Genomic DNA, 21,754 nt, shown 5'->3' with positions numbered 1-21,754 from the left:
AATGCTCCCCCTCCAGATATCAACATGGCTCACCACCACCTCCTACCTGTCTTTGCCCAGGTGTCACCTTCTCAATGAGGGCTCTCCTGGCCATCCTGTTTTAAATTGCACCCTCCCTCCCCATCACTGTCTACCCTGTATTTTTTTTTTTTGCTTTTTAAAACTTTATTTCAACATAACTATACTTACAGAAATACACTCATATTGGTAATTAGAACACAATTTAACTTATGCTACACAATTTGGACCAGAAAACTTGGTACATGGTTTGCTTTAAAAAAGAAAGAAAAAGCATTTGCAATCTGGTTTATTTTTCATCTATTAAAACGTATATAAAAGATCCATCATCAAATGCTGCTAAAGCAAACAGCATGAACCTTGAGAAATTAAACTTTGGTTTGTCTCTGAAAAATAACACGTATTGCTGAAAAAAATAACACGTATTTACTGAAAGTTTTCTCTTTCAGTAAAAGTTTATAAACTGTAAAAGTTTATAAAATTGGTGCAACAAAACATTGTTGTAATGTTTCAATGCCAGTTCACAAATTTCGATTACTAATGTCTATCCTGTATTCTTGTTTATTTTTCTTTGTAGCATTTATCACTTTCCAGAATAATATATAATGTATTTACTAGTTTTGTTTCTTGTCTGAGGGCAGAGATTTTTGTCAGTTGTCCGATACTGTATCCCGTTGACCTAAAACAGTGCCTGACATATGATTGATACTTAGTAAATATTTGCTGAAAGAGGGAAAGAGGCAAGGAAGGAAGAAAGGAAAGAAGGAAGGGAGGGAGGGAGGAAGGAAGGAAAAAACTATATTTAAACATATTAAAGAATAATTTTATTGCATTAAAACATAGCTGAGGTCAAACTGGATGTGGTCATTTCAGACTGAACTGTCCCTCTGCAATATTCATGTATACACACTAGGATGACAGTGTCTCTTCCCAGGGCTGGCCAGTGGCTGGTAGAAGTGTCTGCATCATCACACGTATTCTGACCTTCCACCTGGGAACGGGCTACAGGGACATATACCTGGCAGAAGGCTGGTCTTCCCAACACACAAATATGAGGTTCAATTGCAGAATTTGAAAATCCCTGTCACCACTCACACAGGAGGCCAGAAATCATCTTAGGTTCACATTTGGAATGTGCAAGCATGTGTATTTCAGAACTCCTGAGTTGGTAAATATCACCGGGAACTATATTGGGCAGGATCAGCTGCACAGCTGTGAGTGGCCTCAAGGACTGTTTTGTTTGGGTGATTGTTCGCTGTAAAAAACACAGCGAGGGGGATTTGAGGTGTTTTGTGTGTGAAATTTTGAAAAAACCTTTAATAGGTGTCTCTTGTCATTTGCAACGTGGGACAGCTTGCACGCAGAAGACAGCTGGTTGATTTGATTTTTCTCTTTCAGTAAAGGTGCATCCTAAGCCAACAGCTGGCCAAAGAACCTGGTGGAAAAGCAGCTTGAGGCTCTGTGTGGCACATTATGCTCTACAAATTGCCAGGCTGCAGTATGGCAAGAAAGTGTAATTCGGCAAAACGTATAGCCTCTGGCAGAGATTTCTCAGGCTCAGTTGAGTGAGCAGCAGTGGCAGGGAGGGGGCAAGAGAGAAATACATTTGGATCCTACTATACTGTTGGGTGCTATAAGCCAGAAATTGAGCATCTTTGACTTTGGTAATGAAACCCCTACACCAATCGTTGGGGGTACCTACTTCTTTGGCCAGAGATGGGAAGGTGCAAAGGAAGGAAAATAGAAAGCAAAGGATATAAATATTGAATAAGAGAAGAGAGTCACGTCAGGCAAGAAGCAAACTAGCAGCTGGGAACTTTGTCATAGCTGCTTCTCCCTTAAGGTTTGCATTGCCCGCTTGGGTCTTAGCTTTATAAAAGGTTACCTAACGTGTCGTAAGGCAGTGTTAGCAATTTGATTCCACAAATGCTCCCTTCTCTTGAAAATAACCTTACTGTCCTTTCTGAAACTCAGCATTTGAGAAATCTGACTACGATTTTTCAAGTTCTTGCGTAAGGAAATGGGTTACTGCATTCTGATGGAAACCTCTTTTTTTCCTCATTCAAAAACTGTGCACTAAAAGAAAATACCGACAAGTACCTGTTGAAATGTGTGAAATGCTTAATGTAACCAGAAGTCTTTCTCTGTAACAGGGAGTAACTTTTGTGTCTACATCTAAGCAGACTGTGAAAAACAGCAGCCATTAGCCAAAACTGTTGACATCAGCCTCAATAAAACAGGTGGAGAAATGAAGTGGGAAGGACAGCAATGTCAACAGTTCACAGTCAATCACCCAAGAAGCATCAGATTATGTATGTGCTTCCAAACAAGGTGGTTTGGTCCATTTTGAAGACCGCACAGGCCTTCAGTTTGGGATGAACGCTGACTTTTGTGGATGAAGGGAAATGAGTTGTAAGAGAGGCGGCAGGACGGATCCTCCAGCCTTTTTGTGTCTCTCGTATTGAGAATGACCATCTGTCCCAGGAGAACAATTAGAGCAGCAGCTGGGCCATCAGAGTCAAAGGTCTCTCCTCCTCTGACCAGGACACAGCAGATTTGGAGGTCACCGGGAGTTTTAGGAGGCAGCCAGGTCAGCCCTTGATACCTGATGCTTTGACAGACTCCAGTAAAGCCAGGATTATTCAGCTTCAACTGGCACGTTGGTGGGAAAGATGGCAGGGTTCCACCCTGGTCTCTCATTTCTTTTGCTGTCATGGGAATGAGTTTGCAGTTGAGTCATATCCCTCTGTTGTCTTTCTCCTCTTTCAGGACTGAAAACCACAAGCAAAGAGTATAGCAAACACTAATGGGGCGGTTCTTAGACAAAGCAACAGAGATTTGACAGTATTGGGGAAATGTTCAGAGTTCATAGGATCAAACAGGCTGGGCTTAGTAGTGTTGATAAAAGAAAACTACCACTTTGATTATCATTCAGCAATTTGGGATTTGGGCTTTTTCACTTAGTATTTCTAGTTTTTTCACTTGCAAACAAGAATAGAGAACCAGACGTAGGATGCCACAGCAAAAACCACAGTGAAAATCTCCGTGCCCCTCTGTCCACTGTCCTCTCATAAGCATTCTCTCCATCTCTCATGAGCATTCTCTCCATCTCTCTCTCTCTCAATCACACACACACACACACGGGTGTGTATTTCAAATACTGAAATAATAACTAGTAAGCATACATTTAATATACCAATATCCAGCAATTAAAAATATTTAAGTATGACCCAGAGAGAGTGAAAACAAAAGGAACAAACAGATTTCTCACCAGCATTCTGGGCGGAATGAATGACTGCAGCACATTGCTGGGCGTCTCTGAATCTGGGCTGGATTTCACATTTTGTAGCTTTGGGGAAATAATGTGCAGTTCAGACTCATCAGTCAACCCCAGAACCTCAGAAAGATGTGTGGGAAATACACTGATGGTCGAAGCAAGAAAATAAAAGCAACCTTTTAAAACTAGAAGTCATTTTGATGGAAGGCAAGAAAAATAGACTGCAAAAATAGTGGGTTTGTTTATTTTCATGAGAGCTAACGTTGGCCTCATGCTAGTCACTGGAGGTATAGCTAGTAGAAGAACTCAGTGGGCGCCCCATTTTAAAAGTTTGTAATAAGTCCTCTAGGAAAAGAGAGGAGGAATGAGCCCTGTGTCAGCTGTGAGCGGTTTCTACTGCTGATCTGCTGTGACAGGAGGGCCAGGGATTTCCATGGGAAGAAAATCAGGAGAGGGACTTCCCTGGTGGTCCAGTGGTTGGGACTTCACCTTCCAATGCAGGGGGTGCAGGTTCTATCCCTGGTCAGGGAGCTAAGATCCCCACATGCCTGCCACCAAAAACCAAAACATAAAACATAAAAAATATTGTGGCAAATTCAATAAAGACTCTAGGGCTTCCCTGGTGGTGCAGTGGTTGAGAGTCCGCCTGGCGATGCAGGGGACGCAGGTTCGCGCCCCGGTCCAGGAAGATCCCACATGCCACGGAGCGGCTGGGCCCGTGAGCCATGGCTGCTGGGCCTGCGCGTTCAGAGCCTGTGCTCCGCAACAGGAGAGGCCACAGCAGTGAGAGGCCCACGTACCGCCAAATAAATAAATAAATAAATAAAAATAAAGACTCTAAAAATGGTCCACATCAAAAAAACTTTAAAAAAAAAAAAAAGGAAGAAAATCAGGAGACCTGATTCCATTCCCCAGGACACACCCGTTAGGACCTCGGTTTCTTCATCTGTAAAAATGAGAATAATGATTCCCGCTTTACCTTCCTCATAGAATAGAGATGTTACCGAACCAAACTTGGGTCCACTCACCCACGCGCCGTAAAGCCAATCTACTGACACCAGGTTGTGGTGAAGGAAAGTGCGGCATTTATTGTAAGGCACCAGACAAGGAGTCCAGGGCAGCTAATGCTCAAGAGGCCAAACTCCCCAATGGGTTTCAGAGAAGCATTTTTAAAGGCAAGGTGAGGGAGGGATGTTGCAGGGTATATGGTCAGCTCGTGCACAATTCTCTAATTGATTGATGGTGAGGTAACAGGGCAGTGTCACAGGGGTTAACATTATCAATCCTCACCCTCCAGCTGGACTGGGGGCTCCATGCTCATGGTCATCGTGTAGTTAACTTCTTTCATTTGGTAGGGGCTTCAGTATCTGTAAAGTGACTCAGGAATGTACATCAGATACTGTTATCTGTGTACTTCTGGGAGGAACTAAAGATTCTGTGACTGCCATATGGCCGATTTACTGTTTAAATTGTTTCCAGTTCTCCTAGCCCAACTGCTATTTTTGTCACTACATGTTCACATCCCTTCAATCATTAATTCTTGAGCCAGGCTTTTTTTGTGTGACTCAGGGGAAGCCTTGGAGACTACATCTTTTCTACAAACAAGAGGCAGGCAGAGGACATGGTGGGGGGGGGGCGGGGTCTGTCCTGGGAAGGCCCCTAGGGTTCTGCTTGGTTACAGAGATACCATATAATATAGTCCACAAATATACAATGGTACTTTTAATATTATTCTAGTCCTGAACTTGGTTGTGACTCTTAGGGCCTCACCCTGGGGCAGAGTCCCCCTGCTTCCAGTACCCCTTCTTGTGATACCCAAAATCTGATAGCTTGGCCAAAAGAAAACCCCAAAGGGCATGGCCCCTGGATTTTATATCAGAGACTCAAAAGAGTAAATTGACTAGATGAAGAGGTAGTGATGATAATAAACCTCTATAGTGGTACTTTGACTTCACGATATCTTATAGCCATGGACATTCATTCAGCAAAATTTAGCAAGCACCTACTTTGTGCCACGTTTGAGGTATGACACTGGGGTTTTAACTGTGACCTGAGCACACACAGTATCTGCTCTCATAAAGTTAGCAGTCTGGGGAGGGTCGAAGGTAACAATTTAAAAATCGTACTGCTAGGTCATGGTTATATATTCTTAAGGTGGTGGGAAGAAAGGGTAGAGGGTGAGGCTGGGAAGGTGGCAGGGGCTGGACCACGCAGGCCCCTATAGGCCATGGTGTGGATTTTTGCCTTTAAGAGTCTATGGAGTTCTAAGTGGCATGATGGGAGGTGAGGGAGGGGTGGGCGTGAATAGAAGCATTTTCACATTCTGTGTTTGAAAAGGTGTTGATTGCTATGGTGGGGTGGTTTTCAATAGCATTTACTCCATTCATACTTCCCTCTTCTCTGATAATCCCCCTGAATTGAAGCGCTAGAGATTAGTGCAGTGGTTTTCAATGTTAGGAGCACATTTGAATCCTGAGGGATTTTTTTTTAAAAGCCCAGGCCCATCTCCAGAAATTTGGATTTCATTGGTCTCAGGTGGAGCTTGAACGCGGCTTTTGTTTGGTCATTTCTGTTCCCCAGGTGATTCTAATGATCAGGTAAGACTGAGACCCACAGGTACAGAGGAAAGCACAAAACGGGTCCTCAAAGTGTGGTCCCTGGAGCAGCAACATCAGCGTCACCCGGGAACTTTTCTCAGGCAGATTCTTAAACCTGATCTCACACTGACTGAGCCGGAAACCCTGGAGCTAGGGCCCAGCAGTCTGTGTTTGAACCAGACCTCTGGGGGTCCTGAGATCCACCGAAGTGTGAGAAGCACACTCTGTCGAAGGTTGCAGGCAAGAGAACCTGGAGTCTGGACCTGGTTCTAGATCTAGTTGTAGAATAGCTCTGCGATGAGGGGAGGGAGGTGCAAATCATTGAACTTCTCTGACCCTCAGTCTCTTCAGCTGTGAAAAGAGTAGGTGGGATTAGGTGAGCTCAAAGGTTACCTATGACGTTAGTCTATCATCTGTGCACACGAAAGCTAACAACGTCTTTATAACATACTTTTTAAAAATCTGTATTTTTATATAATAGAACCAGAACATAATCACTGTAGGAGGCTCAAAATATACATGAAAGAATAAAGAAGAAAATAAATGTCAATTAAAATTTCTCCACCTGGAGAGAACTGTTGCCCCCTCCCCAGTTGTTTGGTGTGTTGGAGATATTTTGGTGGTTTTCCTTCTGATATTTCTGCATGCATCTACTTACAAAACTGAAATCATGGTTCAAGAGCCTGCTTCTCACCTACCATTATATCATGGGCATATCCCTTCATCACTAAAAGTGATTCTAATCATCTTTGTTAGTGTCTACCTAACGTACAAACATTACATGTTTATACTATAATGTATTTAACCTTTCCCCTGTCATGGATGTTTAGGCCTTTTCTCATTTCTTGTTATTATCATGATGAATATCTACCTACCTATTAATTCTTTGTCTGAAGACCTTCTTAAGAGAATCCTAGAAATAGAATCATTGGATCGATGCACGTGAGGCATTTGATACATTGCCAACTTTTTTCCCCAGCAATGGGCCACTTCTTAAAAACACCGTCAGTCTGCCGGCGAGCTGTCCTCATGACACCCTCACCAGCATCAGTAATATTGATTTTCATTTCATATACTGCCACAAGGCAGCAGATGCCTACATCTACAGGGTAGTATTGGTAGCAGGGGTATAGCTCAGGCTTTCAACACCCAAGGGGGGACTCAGACTCAAGAGATGGAAGTGAGAGGGGCCCCAGGAGGACTAGGAGACTGTCTTGGGGTTGATGATGACACTTTCAAAAAGCCCTCCTTAAAATGTACCACAGGGGGCTTCCCTGGTGGCGAGTGGTTGAGAGTCTGCCTGCCGATGCAGGGGACACGGGTTCGTGCCCCGGTCTGGGAAGATCCCACATGCCGCGAAGCAACTGGGCCCGTGAGCCACAACTACTGGATCCTGTGCTCCACAACGGGAGAGGCCGTGACAGTGAGAGGCCCACATACTGAAAAAAAAAAAAAGTACCACAGGAATTTATGTGAAGTCTATGGAAGGATTGCAGACGGATGGTAAATCACCTTTTCTAGAAATTGGTACTAAAAAGGCAGACTGTTGTGGTCCCCAGAGGCCAAGATGTGGGGCTGCCTGAAGCCAGGTGGAGAAGGGGCCTTTGATTAGACGAGCTTCTGAGGTCCCCTATGGATTTAAGATGCTAGATTACTAAAGTCAGAGAAGAGAGAAGGGTGTCCTTTCTTGCACCATCCTGGGCACTTTATACGTACACATGCACCCCAACGGGCTTCGTTTCCCCATGTTTTCCTGCCCAGTGACCCATTCGTGCTTCCTTGTCTTCATCTGACAAACTTCCACTGCCGTCTCATTACCTGATTCTTTCTTGGATCCAGGATCCTAATCATAGAGACAAAGAAGAGTGAGATGCCATGCATAGAAAATAGAATCCAACCCTTATTTATAAAAAAGGAAAAGGGAAGTGGTGAGCTTATGTCACCATTTATTTATAGCCCCACCTACTTCCAGAAGTATCTTAAGCCATGGCTGCTTTGGCAGAGGACTCAGGGAGAAAAAAAGTCTCCTCTTTAAAAACCAGACCAGGGAGCACCAGCCCTGAGTTGTTAACAGGTTAACAATGGGGAAGAGAGTAATTCTGGCATTTAATTCCTGAATATTTTTAAATGTGAACTTTATTTGGATGAGAGGTAGTTTAGAGGGTGGTTAAAAGCATAGATTTACTGTTATCCCCAAAAGAACTGGCACAGGTGTTCAAACAAAAACTTGTTCGAGAATATTCTTAGCAGCACTATTCACAGTAGCCAACAGGTGAAAACAACCCAAAGGTGCATCAGCTGGAGAACAGATAAACAAAATGTGGCACATGCATACGATGGATTATTATTAAGCAATAAAAAGTAATAAAGTACTGATAGATGCTACAGCATGGATGAATCTCGACAACAAGCTAACTGAAAGAAACCAGGCACAAGAGGCCATAGACGGCATGATTGCATTTACATGAAGTATTCAGAATAGGCAAATCCACAGAGAAGGCAGATTAGCCATTGCCAGAGGCTGGAGGGGGAGGGGAATGGTGAGCGACTGCTTAATTGGGTGAAAGGTTTCATTTTGGGTGATGGAAATGTGCTGGAACTAGATAGTGGGAATGATTGCAGAACTTTGTGAATGTACGTAATGCCACTGAATTGCTGAATTATACACTTTTAAATTGTTAAAATGGTAAATTTTATGTTATGCATATTTTATCACACACACACAAAATAAACTTATTCTTGGGCGGTGGTGGGGGGAAGCATAGACCTAGTCAGTTGTGCCCAGGTTCTAATCTCAGCTCTACCATTTACCAGCTGTGTGACCTTGGGCAAATCACTTAAACCCTCAGTTCCCATTTCCTTTCAAAGTGGGGGTAACTGTAACAGTACCTACCTCAGAGGGTTATAAATCTTAAATAAGCCAACATATGCACTTAGGCATATAAGCAATATAAGCATTTGCTTAGCATAATACCTGGCACAGAGGAAGCATGCTGTAAATATTTGTGGTATTAATCTAACCCCGGTATTCTCAACTGGGGGCAGTTTTGCCTCAGGAGAAAATGGCAGTGTCTGGCGAGATTTGTGATGTCACAATTGGGGGATGCGACTGGCATCTAGTGGGTGGAGGTCAGGGATGCTGCTACCTATCCTACAGTGCACAGGACAGCTCCTCCACAACTAAGAATTATCCGGCCCCAAATGTCAGTAGTTCCAAGGTGGACAATCCCTGATATAAACGGAGCATGTCGGGACATGTGCTTCATCTAATGAATATATGAATAAAAATACGTCAGATAGAAATTTTTGTTCGAAAAAGACTGCCAGCCTGTCTCTGTGTATAGACAACATGTGTTAGACTTTGTGAGGATATAAAAGAAACCCAGCCTCAGTCCTGGAGGGGCTTGGATAAGAAGAGCTCTGTGTGGAGGGCTGTTTAAGAGGGAAGTTTTTACCAAGAGACTTTTGTCATCATTTTTCCTTTAATAAGAGGTGATCTGGGGTCCTCCACACTTCTCACAATAATGCTTACTCAAATGATAACACTTAACAGTTCCCTATAAAGACGCATCTTAAGTGAGTGAACAGTGTCTGTTCACATATCTGAATGTGTCTTGTGTTTGGGTAAATTCTATTGAACAAATATCTGAAAAAGAAATCACTGTCAGAAATAAAAATTACTTGTTATAAGTACAGGCACAGGCACACAAAAAAATATTAAATCTTCTTGTATTCAACCACCCACACACCAAAAGGTAAAGGAGACCCCTTTTGCCCACTTTCCATTTAAAGAGTTATTTTATCAGATTCCAAAACCATATATCCATATACTTAGTCTAGTTTGGATCACAGAATATCTTCTTACACAGAATGACTCGCCATCAAAAGGTCTGTCTTGATTTGCTAGCAGTGAGGTTTGGGAAAGGGACCCTTATTCCTCCTCTCTGTCCTTTTGCCTTTAGGCTAAGCATTGGAAGACTGTTAAAGGCATGCCAAACCTTCAGTCAATCCCTGTGCGTGGCAGATGTCCTTTAGGATTGGGCGATGGGAAGGAGGGCTAAGGAGTGTGGTGGAGACCATGAGGAGGGCAGGCCCCTGGAGGTTCACACCCTTGGAAGCTAAAGCATGGGGATGCATGGGGCAAGAGACCCCACTCCATGCACCACCTTTGCACACCTTCCTCCGTAACTCTGGTTTCCTGTATGTATAAGTGCTTTCGACAGCTTATTTAGTGCTACTATGGCAGGGAATCTTACTAGACTCTCTTGGAGGAGGAAACAAAGGTGAACCAGACATAGAACATGTCACACAGAGTTCTCAATACGGCAGACCATAAGACCTGTTATAAATCACTCTAGTAAAGTGATAAGTGCAATAAGAAAAATGTGAGGAAAACACTGTGGGATTCCAGAGGAAAGTGTTTGCCTACAGTGGGGAGTCTGGAGAAGTCTTTTTGGAGAGGGTGGCATCTGAGTTCAAATGTGAACATTGGTGGATATGTAGATGTGGAAATGATGCTAGAAAATGCTAAAGGACAGAGCAGACTACCAAGGTGGGAAGTTGACTATGTCGGAGAAGAAGATTTGTAGCATTTGTGGCAGGGAGTATAGGGAAATAAATAAGATGGATAGATTGAGATGAGCTCATGAAAAACCCACAATGCTAGGACACAGTCAAGCCACGGGGAATCACTGACATTTTCTGAGCAGAGGTGGAGTGGTGACTGGACTAAGGCAGCTGTTGTGCAGCTGTGTATAAGGTGGACTGGGGAGATATCAAGGGTCTGAGTTATTGTGAGGCAAGAATAGTAAGGAGAGGCCAGACTTGGCCAATATTTCAGATAAAGCATTTGGCAAGACAAAGTGAAGGAGGCAGCCCTGCACGGCTTACCTAGGCGCTTGGACATGGGGTTCAGAAGCACGGGTGCTGGATGCAGATGTTTTGGGCTCTAGTCCTGGCTCTGCTGCTTAAACCCACTGCATGTCCCTGAGATACCTCTTGATGTCATCATCTCTTCATCCACAAAATGGAAATAAAAGTCTTGTTTTACATACTCATAAGAAGAGTAAATGAGTAAGTGCACTTAACACATTCTGAATCTCGTCTGGCATAACATAAGTTAATGTGCTCAAAAGTCCAATGTAAAAGTTGGCTGTTATTTTTATTTATTTATTTTTTTGGCGGTACGCGGGCCTCTCACTGTTGTGGCCTCTCCCGTTGCGGAGCACGGGCTCTGGACGCGCAGGCTCAGCGGCCATGGCTCACGGGCCCAGCCGCTCCGCGGCATGTGGGATCTTCCCCGACCGGGGCACGAACCCGCGTCCCCTGCATCAGCAGGCGGACTCTCAACCACTGCGCCACCAGGGAAGCCCTTGGCTGTTATTATTATTGAAAGTAAAAAGAGGATGAAATGAGAAGATGGACTTCTGAACCAAGCTGGAATGACAGTAATTGCCAGGAATAAAGAATTACACAAGGAAAAGATTGATCTTTTATTACTCTCCCCAAGGCTGCTTGGAGGCACTGGAACATGGGGCCACACAGAGGATGGGGTGAGATTCATGGACAGTCCCATCTACATCATGGTCCAACCATCTATGTCCTTGTTTTCTAGTTCCAAAAGCATTGCTCTTACTGTCTGGCACTAGGTGCATTAAACTTTGCCAACAGATTAGGAGTACTCCTAAGACATAATGATTTCCTCACTTCTATTAATGCAGAGACCTGGGACCAGAAAACCAGGGTCCCAAGGGAGACCATCAAACAGATGCTTTTAAGAGCAAGGAGAGCATTAGCTTGGATACTAACAGAATTAACACGGAAAAAAATTTTTTAAAGAAAAAAACTATGATGTTTTGGTTTTAGTTAAGGAATCTTGTCTTTGTATGGAGGGAGCTGTTTGTGGTTGGGTCGGGGGAAGATGGGGGTATCCAAAATAAGAGGCAGGATGGGAGCAAGACATCCTGCCTCTTATTTTGAAACTCTGACTGCAGAAACCAGAGCTGAAATGCTATACCATTCTCTTATGCCTCATTCAGTGGTCAGACTGTTCTAATTTAATGCGTGCATAAGAATAAAAATTAAGCTTTCCAGTGCTGGGGCAGATTTTTTTTTTTAAAAAAAAGAGACGCAGGCTTTATCCCCTATAAGATTAAACATTAGGGTTTAAAGGTTTAATCTGCTGGAATTCAGCCCAGGATGGGGTTCAGAGCCCCAGAATAATTGGATACAGCCTCAGGCTTTGAACATCAGAGCTGGTGTGTGTGTGTGTGTGTGTGTGTGTGTGTGTGTGTGTGTGTGTGTGTGTGTGTGTGTGTGTGTGTGTGTGTGTGTGTGTGTGTGTGTGTGTGTGTGTGTATGTGTGTGTGTGTGTGTGTGTGTGTGTGTGTGAAATATGCTAAGGAGTGTTTGAGGTCTCTCCTTGGCAATGAGCTGTGGCAGGAGGAATAAAGCTGCCTGCCCCTGCCTCCTGCATTGGTTCCTCTGTGGCTAACTGGATACAGCTTCTGGGGGGTGCCACGCTCATGAATGTGTGCTATTGTTCCAGGCACACGTCGGCCTTAAGAAATAGCACAAAACAAAACAGGCCCGTCCTTATTCAGATGCAGAGCCCCCTCCATCACTCAAAGCGGCCCTTCCAGGTCACATGCCCCAGGCCTCTGCAGACAGGACACAGCTGCCTCTAATCTGCTGCCTAACATTAGCCGCGGTTCAAAAAACCTGACAGCTCTGAGCTTCCCGAGGCTCCGTAGAGGAAGCTAGAAAGATCTGGGGTCCGGGCACTATGTTCTCCGAGGAACTGTGGCTGGAAAATGAGAAAAAGTGTGCTGTGGTTCGCAAGCCTAAGCAAGGCAGGAAACGCCAGGAGCTTCTGGCCGTGGCCTTGGGGGTGAAGGTGGGAGTCAAAGGCAGCTTTCTTTGGCCCCCTCTCAAACTCTTTGCCTGTCCACAGATCTCCTCCCTGGTCCGAAGGGCCGCCCTCTCACACAACGACAACCACTTCAACTATGAGAAGACACACAACTTTAAGGTAAGGGAGCCTCTGCTTTCTTTCTTCTGTTATAAAAGGGCAGGTAGATAGCTCCAGTTTATGCTTTCCACCTGGTCTTTGATGGTAAAGTAACGAGACGGCAAACTCCTCTGCTTTCCACATTTAGTTACTTGCTTTGAATCAAATCAAACGGGAGATTTCAGAAAGCAGTTTTGCTCAATGCTGATGCTTAGAAACACCTATATGTATGTTAACTTAGCTCCGGAGAACTGGGCCCATTTCCTCCTCACATTCCCACGTCCAATGAAAGAAAAACAGAGCATGCCCAGTCTTTGGCATTTAGAGCTCATCTGGTGAATATCAAGCAGTACTTTTCCGCTGGGAGTAGCAGTAAAGAATATTGTTATCTCTGAGCAAGCGAAAACAGTTGCCCGTTTCACATTGTGTGTTTTGTCTTTTGTTTTCGGGGATGCTAGCTCTTTTGGTTTATGTGTAGACAGCTGTGAAAGCAAATGACGACAGGAGATACCATCCAGTAGCTTTTGTCTGTGCTCTGGGTGCAGGGGGCACCCTGGCAGCCTTACCAATCTCCTTCTGGTCACAGCCTTGGTCCTGCTCACCAGCCCAAACAAAAAGATACGGAGAGCTGGTGGCGGTTTAAGTGGATTTTCCCATGTGAATTTATAAACTGGAAATACTGCTATCTTCATTTCAGACTAGCAGTTGTAGAAACGGCCTGCTGTCAGAAAATTACGCCTCTTTCCTTTGCCCTGATGTGTTTTCCAAGAAGCTCTGGGAGGAGATTCTGATGCCAAATTGCCTGGCTTGAGATGCCATTGAGTGCAGGAGAGACAGGACAGCGCTAGAGGTTTTACCCCAGCAAATGGGCTGACAGTCTGGAAGTTGGAGAGAGCGGAGATGAGGGATCCAGGAAGAAAAGAAGAGACAGGGGCAGCTAAATGTAAACTGTATTCTCTTTTAAAAACTCGTTTCCCTTAGGGCCGGTAGCCCGAGTAACAACTGGAACTAGATAACCCTTTGTCAGAAGTGACCGGGGAGACCTAGTTTTTTCTGTTGCTTTCCTATCCTTCCTACAGACAGATGTGTGTCTATTAAATATACATTTGTGTTAGTTTGGTCTGTTTGCCCTGCTTCTGTTTTTAGAAAGCAAGCAGCTCAGGCATTTGCATGCTATAATTGACCTGAGGCGTGGAATTTATTCAGCTCTCCATATTTAGCATGAGGGTGAAGAATTGCATTAGATAGGTCTCCATCCATGCCAAGGCTTTCGCTATGTCTCTCATCACTGAATAGTGACAGGTCTAATTTGGGGCATCACTGAGTAGAGACGGGTCTAATTTATGTTTTTTTCTCTTTCCTCTCTTTACCCTAATTTTTTTTTTTTTTTTTTTTTTGTATTGTTCTGACTTCTGGCAGAAATCCCTGACTTTTTGCGTCCTATAGATGCGCTACCATGAATGGTAGGAGGGATCTTGGCCTTGCAAATTTTTTTTCCTTCCTCTTGAAAATTCTGATTCTTTTGGCTTTGAGGTACAACTGGAATTGTGCCCTATGCAGTTATGTGTTTACACGGGCTAGCTTCTCTCTGTAGATACTCTGTCTGAGTTGGTGTGAAAAATACCCAAGTGTATTTAGTTGACTGATAGTTTCAAAACTAATTTCAGTCCTTTTAAATCTTAGATCTCTGCATGGGACATAAACACATTTAAAACAAAACGTTAGTTGAATCTTATTTTCTTAAATAGTTCTGTTGCTAACATGAACTATATTAATTATTTATCACTAAAAAACACCAACAGCTTTTTAAATGTTTGCTTTAAAAGTCAGTATCTATTAACTATATCTATTAACAATATCTCTTCTAACTTACTGCTATTAAAAGAAGAAAAGGCAGAGAACAGACAGGTCGTTAGAGGGGAATAGACAAGCCAGACAGGAGCGTTTCTCTTCCGTGTTTTAAATAGACATCTTTGAGACATAACAGACCCTTGAGTCGCTGTGTCAGTTGACTGTGGCTTTCAATGGTACTGCTCGTGCCACTGTCCTTAAGAATGAGTGGCTGAGGCAGGAGGAGGGATGGCTCTTTCTGTCACTCCTTTCCCCATCCCCGCCTCATTCAGCCCTCTCCTCACCCCCCAACCAACTTTAAGTGGGAACTCTGCATGGTCTGTAGAAGAACATTCTAAAAGCAGGTCCCTGCTATAAATAGAGCAGTGGGGTTTTAGTAACATGCCACTGACCTAACAGAAGAAAGAAAGGTCTTATCAAAGGCCCCTGATATCTGCTTGGAATCTGTTTTATATCTTAAATTTGCAGTAAGTTTTTATTTATATTAACTTCTAGTAGGCTTTGTTCTGAAACTTTCTTGATTTGTAATTTGGGTTATTATTGGAGGGTATTATGTGTCTGGCATAGAGAAAGTGTTTAAAAAGAACAAATAATCACATTTTCATGCTTATCAACAGATGAGCCTTGCAAGGCTCTGTCTGCACTCTCGCCTAGAGGCCTCCTACCAGAGAGTCAATCTGCCAGCAGATCTTGATGCCTCACTTCAGAACAGGATTTTCTGCCCCAGTCAGGACTATTCCCCGGGTAAAAAGCCCTCTCCTCACTCTCCCCAGGAGCTTCATCACAAGCAATGAATAGATAACCTATAATGAAAAGGATCTGAAAAAGAATACATACATATATATATACACACATATATATATAAAATATAACTGAATCACTTTGCTGTACACCTGAAACTAACACATCTTTGTGAATCAACTATACTTCAAATTAAAAAAAAAAATCCAATACTTACAATTTTAAAAAAGAGCAATGAATGGAAACTCCTGACACAGTACAGGTTGGAACCCCTCCCGCTGTGCTCTTTGAGAAGGCTTCCTGTCACTGCTCCTGAGGGCATATCTACTGCCCTTGCTTTCCAAACAAAGCCTGTCTAGGAAAAGCTGAAATTCAGCTCTGGAAACAAAAGGTTTCGGAAGCAAATTAAAGTTGCGCCTCATTTCATGCAGTAATTATATACTTTTCAACACTGTATACAAATGCGATTGTTGCTGATTTAAATCCTAAATTCTCAGGATTAGTTGTACATACTAGGAACTAAGAGTAGTTGTTGAAGGAATGATGACATTAGCAGACTCCTCTCTAGAATGAAAACTGTTTGATATATAGAAAAGCCGTTTTGTTATTGAACGTGTTTTATGTCCGCATCTCTGTTTATCCATGGGACTGAAAGAGGCACTCTCCCGTAGGTAGACTAGCTCTCTTTTTAGAGGATCTGCCCTAAGAACACCTTATGGCTGAGCTCTGAAACCCTCGAGAACTCTGCAGCCCCATCAGTCTGGATAACTGTCCTTCCTTCCCCACTTAGCACAGTGATGAGGTAGCTGTGGCCAGCTTGGTACTCCTGGCCACAAAGTGCTCTTTGGCAAGGACCTTAATTCTCTGAGCATCAGTTTCCTCATCTGTAAAATGGGAGTGCTGTAAGGTTTAAAGAATACATGTAAATCACTCAAGGTCACTGGCACCCAGTAAGGTTGGCTACTATTATTACTTTATTGTTCATCTTTTCGTGTCTCTCATTTTTCTTGAGTTCTGATGTTTAGCTTTCTCTGTCTCTGTATTTCTTATTTTCTACCTTCACTTCTTCCTGTCCTTTTTTCTATCATCTCTTTCTTCTTCTCAGCACGATGTAATTAAAAAATGAAAGAACATTCCAGGCAGTGCAAAGGACGTGAGTCAGAACTTGGAATTAGAAATGAGCCAAGGGTGAACAGGGTACAGGGAAGATACCATCCAGGAGAGAGAGTTGCTCACTGCACATCTGGAGAGTCAGCTGGGGCGGGGCGGGTGGCCACAGCCTGCTGACCCATTGGCACTCTGTGTGCTTAGCCCACTCACGCTCTCAGCCTTCCCAATCTGCATGTGTGTGTACATCACTCACTCCTTTTCCTGAATTCTCTCCCTCCACCCAGGTACTTCAGGGGCGCTCTTCTCTCCCTATATGCAATATGCACGGAGAGCAAAGGTCCAGAAAGTTCTAAACGTTAAAGAGCAGACCACCCGATCCCGACCTCACCTCACCCATCCCACCAATCCCTCCCCCAGCCCTCCCCCAGGCCTCCCCTGTCCATCTTCCCTTCAATCCTCTTCTATCCCCATCCATCCCTTTCCCAACCCTCTGCCAGCTTTACTTTCATCCATAGCATTGATCACCAGCTGACATTGTACACATGTATTTATGTGTTTGCCTTCCCCTTATCAGAAAGAAAGACCCTGCTGGGTGGGGGAAAAGGGGTGGAGATAGAGACTTTTGTCTGTTGTACTTCCTGCAGAAATCTCAGTGTCTCAATCAGGGCCTGGCCCAGAGCCGACTGTCAGTGAATATGTTGACAGGATGTGTAGTAGGTATCTCCTGACCCTGCCTACCTAAGCTTGCACTTTCCCTCCTCACTCCCCGTCCCACAGTTTGCCCTCATTCGGGGCTTATTGTGCTCCAGTCCTTCCAGGTGGTGGGTAGCGGTCCTTGCCAGGGTCACCAACAGTGCTACCCGGTATCTTATATGCAGGCAAGCGGGGGAGACACGTGCCCAGTTTACTCCTATTGTCCCAGCTTCCTGTGTGGTGACTCTCAAAAGTGGCCTTGACTGGGCTTAAGTTAAACGGTTGCCAACTTGCCCTTTTACGTCCCCCCCCCTCCATAGACGAGGCTACACCAGCAGAATCCTTTTCCTGCGGTACACTGTGTGTACGTGTGTGCTCGTGCAGCACCTCCCACCCCTAAGATTCTGGGGGCCAGGACAAGAAGTCCAGGAGGCTGAGGCTGTGTGGCAGGGTGTGGCAGCACCACGACCTCCCAGTTTGGGTTTTGTGGCTCCTTGACGGTTTCTATGCCTATCATCAGCTTCTGCATTCTTATCAATCTGGTGGTCATTTGCTTTGCAACAAGCCATGTTTGCTTCCCACGTGCAAACCCCTTGCTTTTCCTCATCTTTCTTGGCCTCATAAAATGTGCCAGCACTTCACCCCCGATATCTTGCCCACCCTGCATTCTCACGGGCATGCAGGGGTCCCTGCCTGTCCTGGTCCCGCTTCCGTGTGCCTGGGGAAAAGGGTGGTTGGATTTCGCAGCTGCATTTTGGCACAGGCAGAAATCACTTCAGAAGCGGTTGTGAGTTTTATTTTGTTTCTTTTGTTTAATAATCAGAAGAGGCTGTTTTGGCAGAAGCAAGTCCGGAAGGAACAATTCAGGGAAAGGCTAACTTCATCACCTTGAATATAAAATGAGGGACTCAGAGTGAGACTGGAATAAATGGGCTTGGAAATACTGGGCTTTATGAAGAAAATAAGGCTTCTGCTCTCAAAGTGCTATGAAGATGAGTCATTTTTATCTACTGTAGCTTGGCTCCCCGTTATAGTTATTAGAAACCCCTTATTTTCAAATAATAGAACCCTTGGAAACCATCTTAAGTGAAATAATAGGCAGGCCTCATAGAGCCCCCAAGGGACTGCTCAGAACTCAGGCAGGGAGGAAGCAGGAGCTGGGGGTACACCTGGACCCACTGTCTCCTTCTCTACTCCCTCCCTCCCTCTCTTCCATTCTCTCCCTCCCTTCCCATCATTTCATTGCTTTCTACTCTCATTGTTCTCTCCCTGCACAAAAATATCTTAGTCCATATGGTCTGCAGGATATGGCTGATGGTAACTCCCTGGTTTACATATTACGAAGACCAGCCACAAAATCCCAATTCTAAATTTCCAGAGAGAGAATCGGAGTAGCCTGACTCAGACCAGGTGTCTACTATGCTCAGATAAGTCTGGCCATGGAGGTCACCCCCTCCCCATAAATACACGGATGGGGCTATAGGATGTCTGGAGGATGGATGGTTCCCAGGTTATGTGTGAATTGTAACTCCCAGCTAGATAGCCTGGAGATGTCAGCTGTAATCCTTTCCTCCTTGTTTTGAAGAATTCCACTTAAAGTTTCACATCAAAGTCCAAATCTTTCCACTGGGTTCTGCTTGAAGGAGGTCACGAAGCTACTCTGAGCCTCGATGTTATTATTTATATCAGTATCTGAGAGCCTGGGCATTCTGCAGCACAAGTTAGTCTTGTCATCTGTTTGGGTATAAGGAAGAGTCTCTATTCTTTTAGTTCCATCTTTTACAAAGTGTACCCATTGCTGTTGTGCCATTTTGGAGCTAGGACTAGCCCTCAGCAAACCTGGGAAGTAAATGAGGTTTGTGTCTGGCAAACTCTCCACCCTCTTCCCCTGGATTGGTTCTCCTGCCCCCCTTCCATTGCTCCTATCTGCCGAGTTACTCCATGGAACCTCCCTGCTGAGACCTGCCAGCCCTAGTTTCTAGATCTTAGCTTCTCCTTCTCCATGTCATCTGGAGGCTTTGCATTCTACAAATTGGCTACACATGAGGGTTAATTTGAACTATCACCTGTTTCCTGACAAAGCAACCTGGTAGGTTGCACGAAAACCCTTTCTTCTTTGATTCACCAAGATTTACTATTACTCCACAGATAGTACGTGCTCATTTTAAAAAGGGCTTGTTCATGAAAATGACAGCTAAATTAATCTAGTAGTCGTGTTTTAAATGAGTCCTCTTGACACAAGCGGCACAATGCCTTTCTGCAATGGAATTTCATTCATGGCAGGGATTTTGGCCAAGCGAGGAAACAAGTTTTGGACGAGGCTCTCACATAGGTGAGTACCTTCTCTGCCTGCCAGGGTCTGACCTAAAGCTTATCTTATACCTCCTTGGCATGTTTCTATGTAAATACTGGGACACTGTCATTGTAAATCCTTTACAAACCAGCAGAGCCTGGTAGAAAGAAAATAGGCTTTGACAGCTAACCCAACAGAGACTCCTTGCTTAGGCCACACACCAGGCAAGTGGCTTGGCCAAGGTGTTCCGCAAATGTAAATCATTTACTAACAAGTCTGGCCCATATAAAATGGTCAGTTGTTACTAATTTTATGTTGAGTTTTTTTTATGCCAGAGAACATTTCATTCCAAGGGACTATTCTAAATGACTAAATGGCTGATTCTGGCTTTTTAAGTCTAGAGAAATACTCCTTTTGTGTTTTGTGGAGAGAAAAAAAACCACCAGTGATCACTGTACGTATTAGTTGGGTATAAGTTCTAAGAAGAGCTAACTATTTAGACATTCTTTTTTTTTATTCAGCAAATACAGACTGAGGACCAATTATGTGCCAGGCACTGCCAGGTACAAGAAAGATGGTGGTGACGTAAGAATGTGAGCTCTTGGGCTTCCCTGGTGGCGCAGTGGTTGAGAGTCCGCCTGCCGATGCAGGGGACGCGGGTTCGTGCCCCGGTCTGGGAAGATCCCACATGCCGCGGAGCGGCTGGGCCCGTGAGCCATGGCCGCTGAGCCTGCGCGTCCGGAGCCTGTGCTCCGCAACGGGAGGGGCCGCGGTGGTGAGAGGCCCACGTATCGCAAAAAAACCCCAAAAAACAAAAAAAACAGAATGTGAGCTCTTCCCCTGCTAGGTGGTTCTCAACCAGAGCAGTTTTGCTCCCCAGGGGACATTTGGCAATGGAGACGTTTCTCATTCTCATGACTGGCATCTAGCAGAGGCCAGGGATGCAGCGAAACATCCTACAAGGCCCAGGACAGTCCCCACCACAAAGAGTTATCGGCCCCAATGTCAATAGTACCAAGGTTGAGAAAACTTGCAGTTGACAGTGGGGGCCCTGGCGGTCTTTGAGCGGGGAAGTGTCAAAGGATGTTGGTGCTGATGCCCTCATCAACCTGAGAGGAAGTCAGCCAGCATAAGGATATCTCATCATATGCAATGGGGAGAATCCCAAAACGCTTTGTGGCAGTCAGTGTTTTAGAAATGAAATCCTGTTTTAAATGTACTAGAACAGCTGCTGAATAGACGCATCTGGTGGAGGGGTGGGGGAGGTGTCAGTGGTGCCACGGTGGAGAAACCCGGCTGTCCCACGGCGTCTGCTCAGCAGCCCTCACAGGAAAACCCAGAGTCTTCAGTCACAGGCCCAGTGATTCCCCTTGGCTATTTCCCTACATCTGAAAAGGTTCACTTCAAGGCCAGTATTTCATCTGATCTTGCAAGAGGGAAAAGTCCAAAGTTTAACCTAATTTCTCACACAAGTTCAATGTCACATGATGATGGGAAATGCAGTCGATTATAGGAAAAACCCTTGGCTGAGATCAGGAGGCCAAGTGCTGCTGACCATCTGGGTGACCGTGGACAAGCCACCTGTCCTCCAGCCGCCCAGGTAACTGGGCAAAAGCTAGACTAGATGAGCCCCAAACCCAGAGACTTGTAGCTGAAAATGACTTTAGCCATCTCCAGCCCCTTCTTCTCTGCATAGAAAGCAGCTAAGAAAAAATTGCCTTTGATCCAGAGTCCTTTCCATATCAAAGTAAAAGAATAAAGTTCTCATTTTATTAGGAGTAATAAAAATGACAAACTGAGGTGATGTGGTTTTAGTCTATACCCGTGACTCTCTATCAAGGTTACTTTGTCCCCAAGAGCATATTGGGCAATATCTGGAGACATTTGTGGTTGTTCCAGCTGAGGGGTTGCTACTGGCATCTAGTGGGTAAAGGCCAGGGATAATGCTAACTGTCCTACAATGCGCAAGGACTTATCCAGCCCAAAATGTCAATAGTGCCAAGGTTGAGAAACGCTGATGTACACTGATAAGGAAAAGCAAAATTTCTCAACTGTAGCACATCATACATAGCACTTTCTGTTTCTTATGGTCTAGAACCTGGGCTGAGCTGATTATACACTTGGGCGGTGTCTACACTGACCCATCAAAACATATTTGTTATGAA

At 44.5% G+C, this 21,754-nt stretch overlaps 1 protein-coding gene across 2 annotated transcripts in view; it reads left to right on the top strand.

Annotated features, from left to right (window-relative positions):
- The window catches only part of CHN2 (chimerin 2), a 332,632-nt gene that overhangs the window by 279,130 nt on the left and 31,748 nt on the right, over nt 1–21,754 (top strand). Inside the window, exon 7 of one of the 2 annotated variants that reach the window (XM_030857427.2) lies at nt 12,845–12,922. The exons of the other annotated variant lie outside the window; for it this stretch is intronic. Coding sequence (XP_030713287.1) covers nt 12,845–12,922 — 78 coding nt within the window. The remainder of the gene's footprint in view (nt 1–12,844; nt 12,923–21,754) is intronic. 2 annotated transcript variants of the gene reach the window in all.

Source organism: Globicephala melas, chromosome 9, assembly GCF_963455315.2.
Source record: "Globicephala melas chromosome 9, mGloMel1.2, whole genome shotgun sequence".
NCBI lineage: Eukaryota > Metazoa > Chordata > Mammalia > Artiodactyla > Delphinidae > Globicephala > Globicephala melas.
Note: the sequence above shows the minus strand (reverse complement) of the source record. Positions and strands in the feature narration are given on the sequence as shown.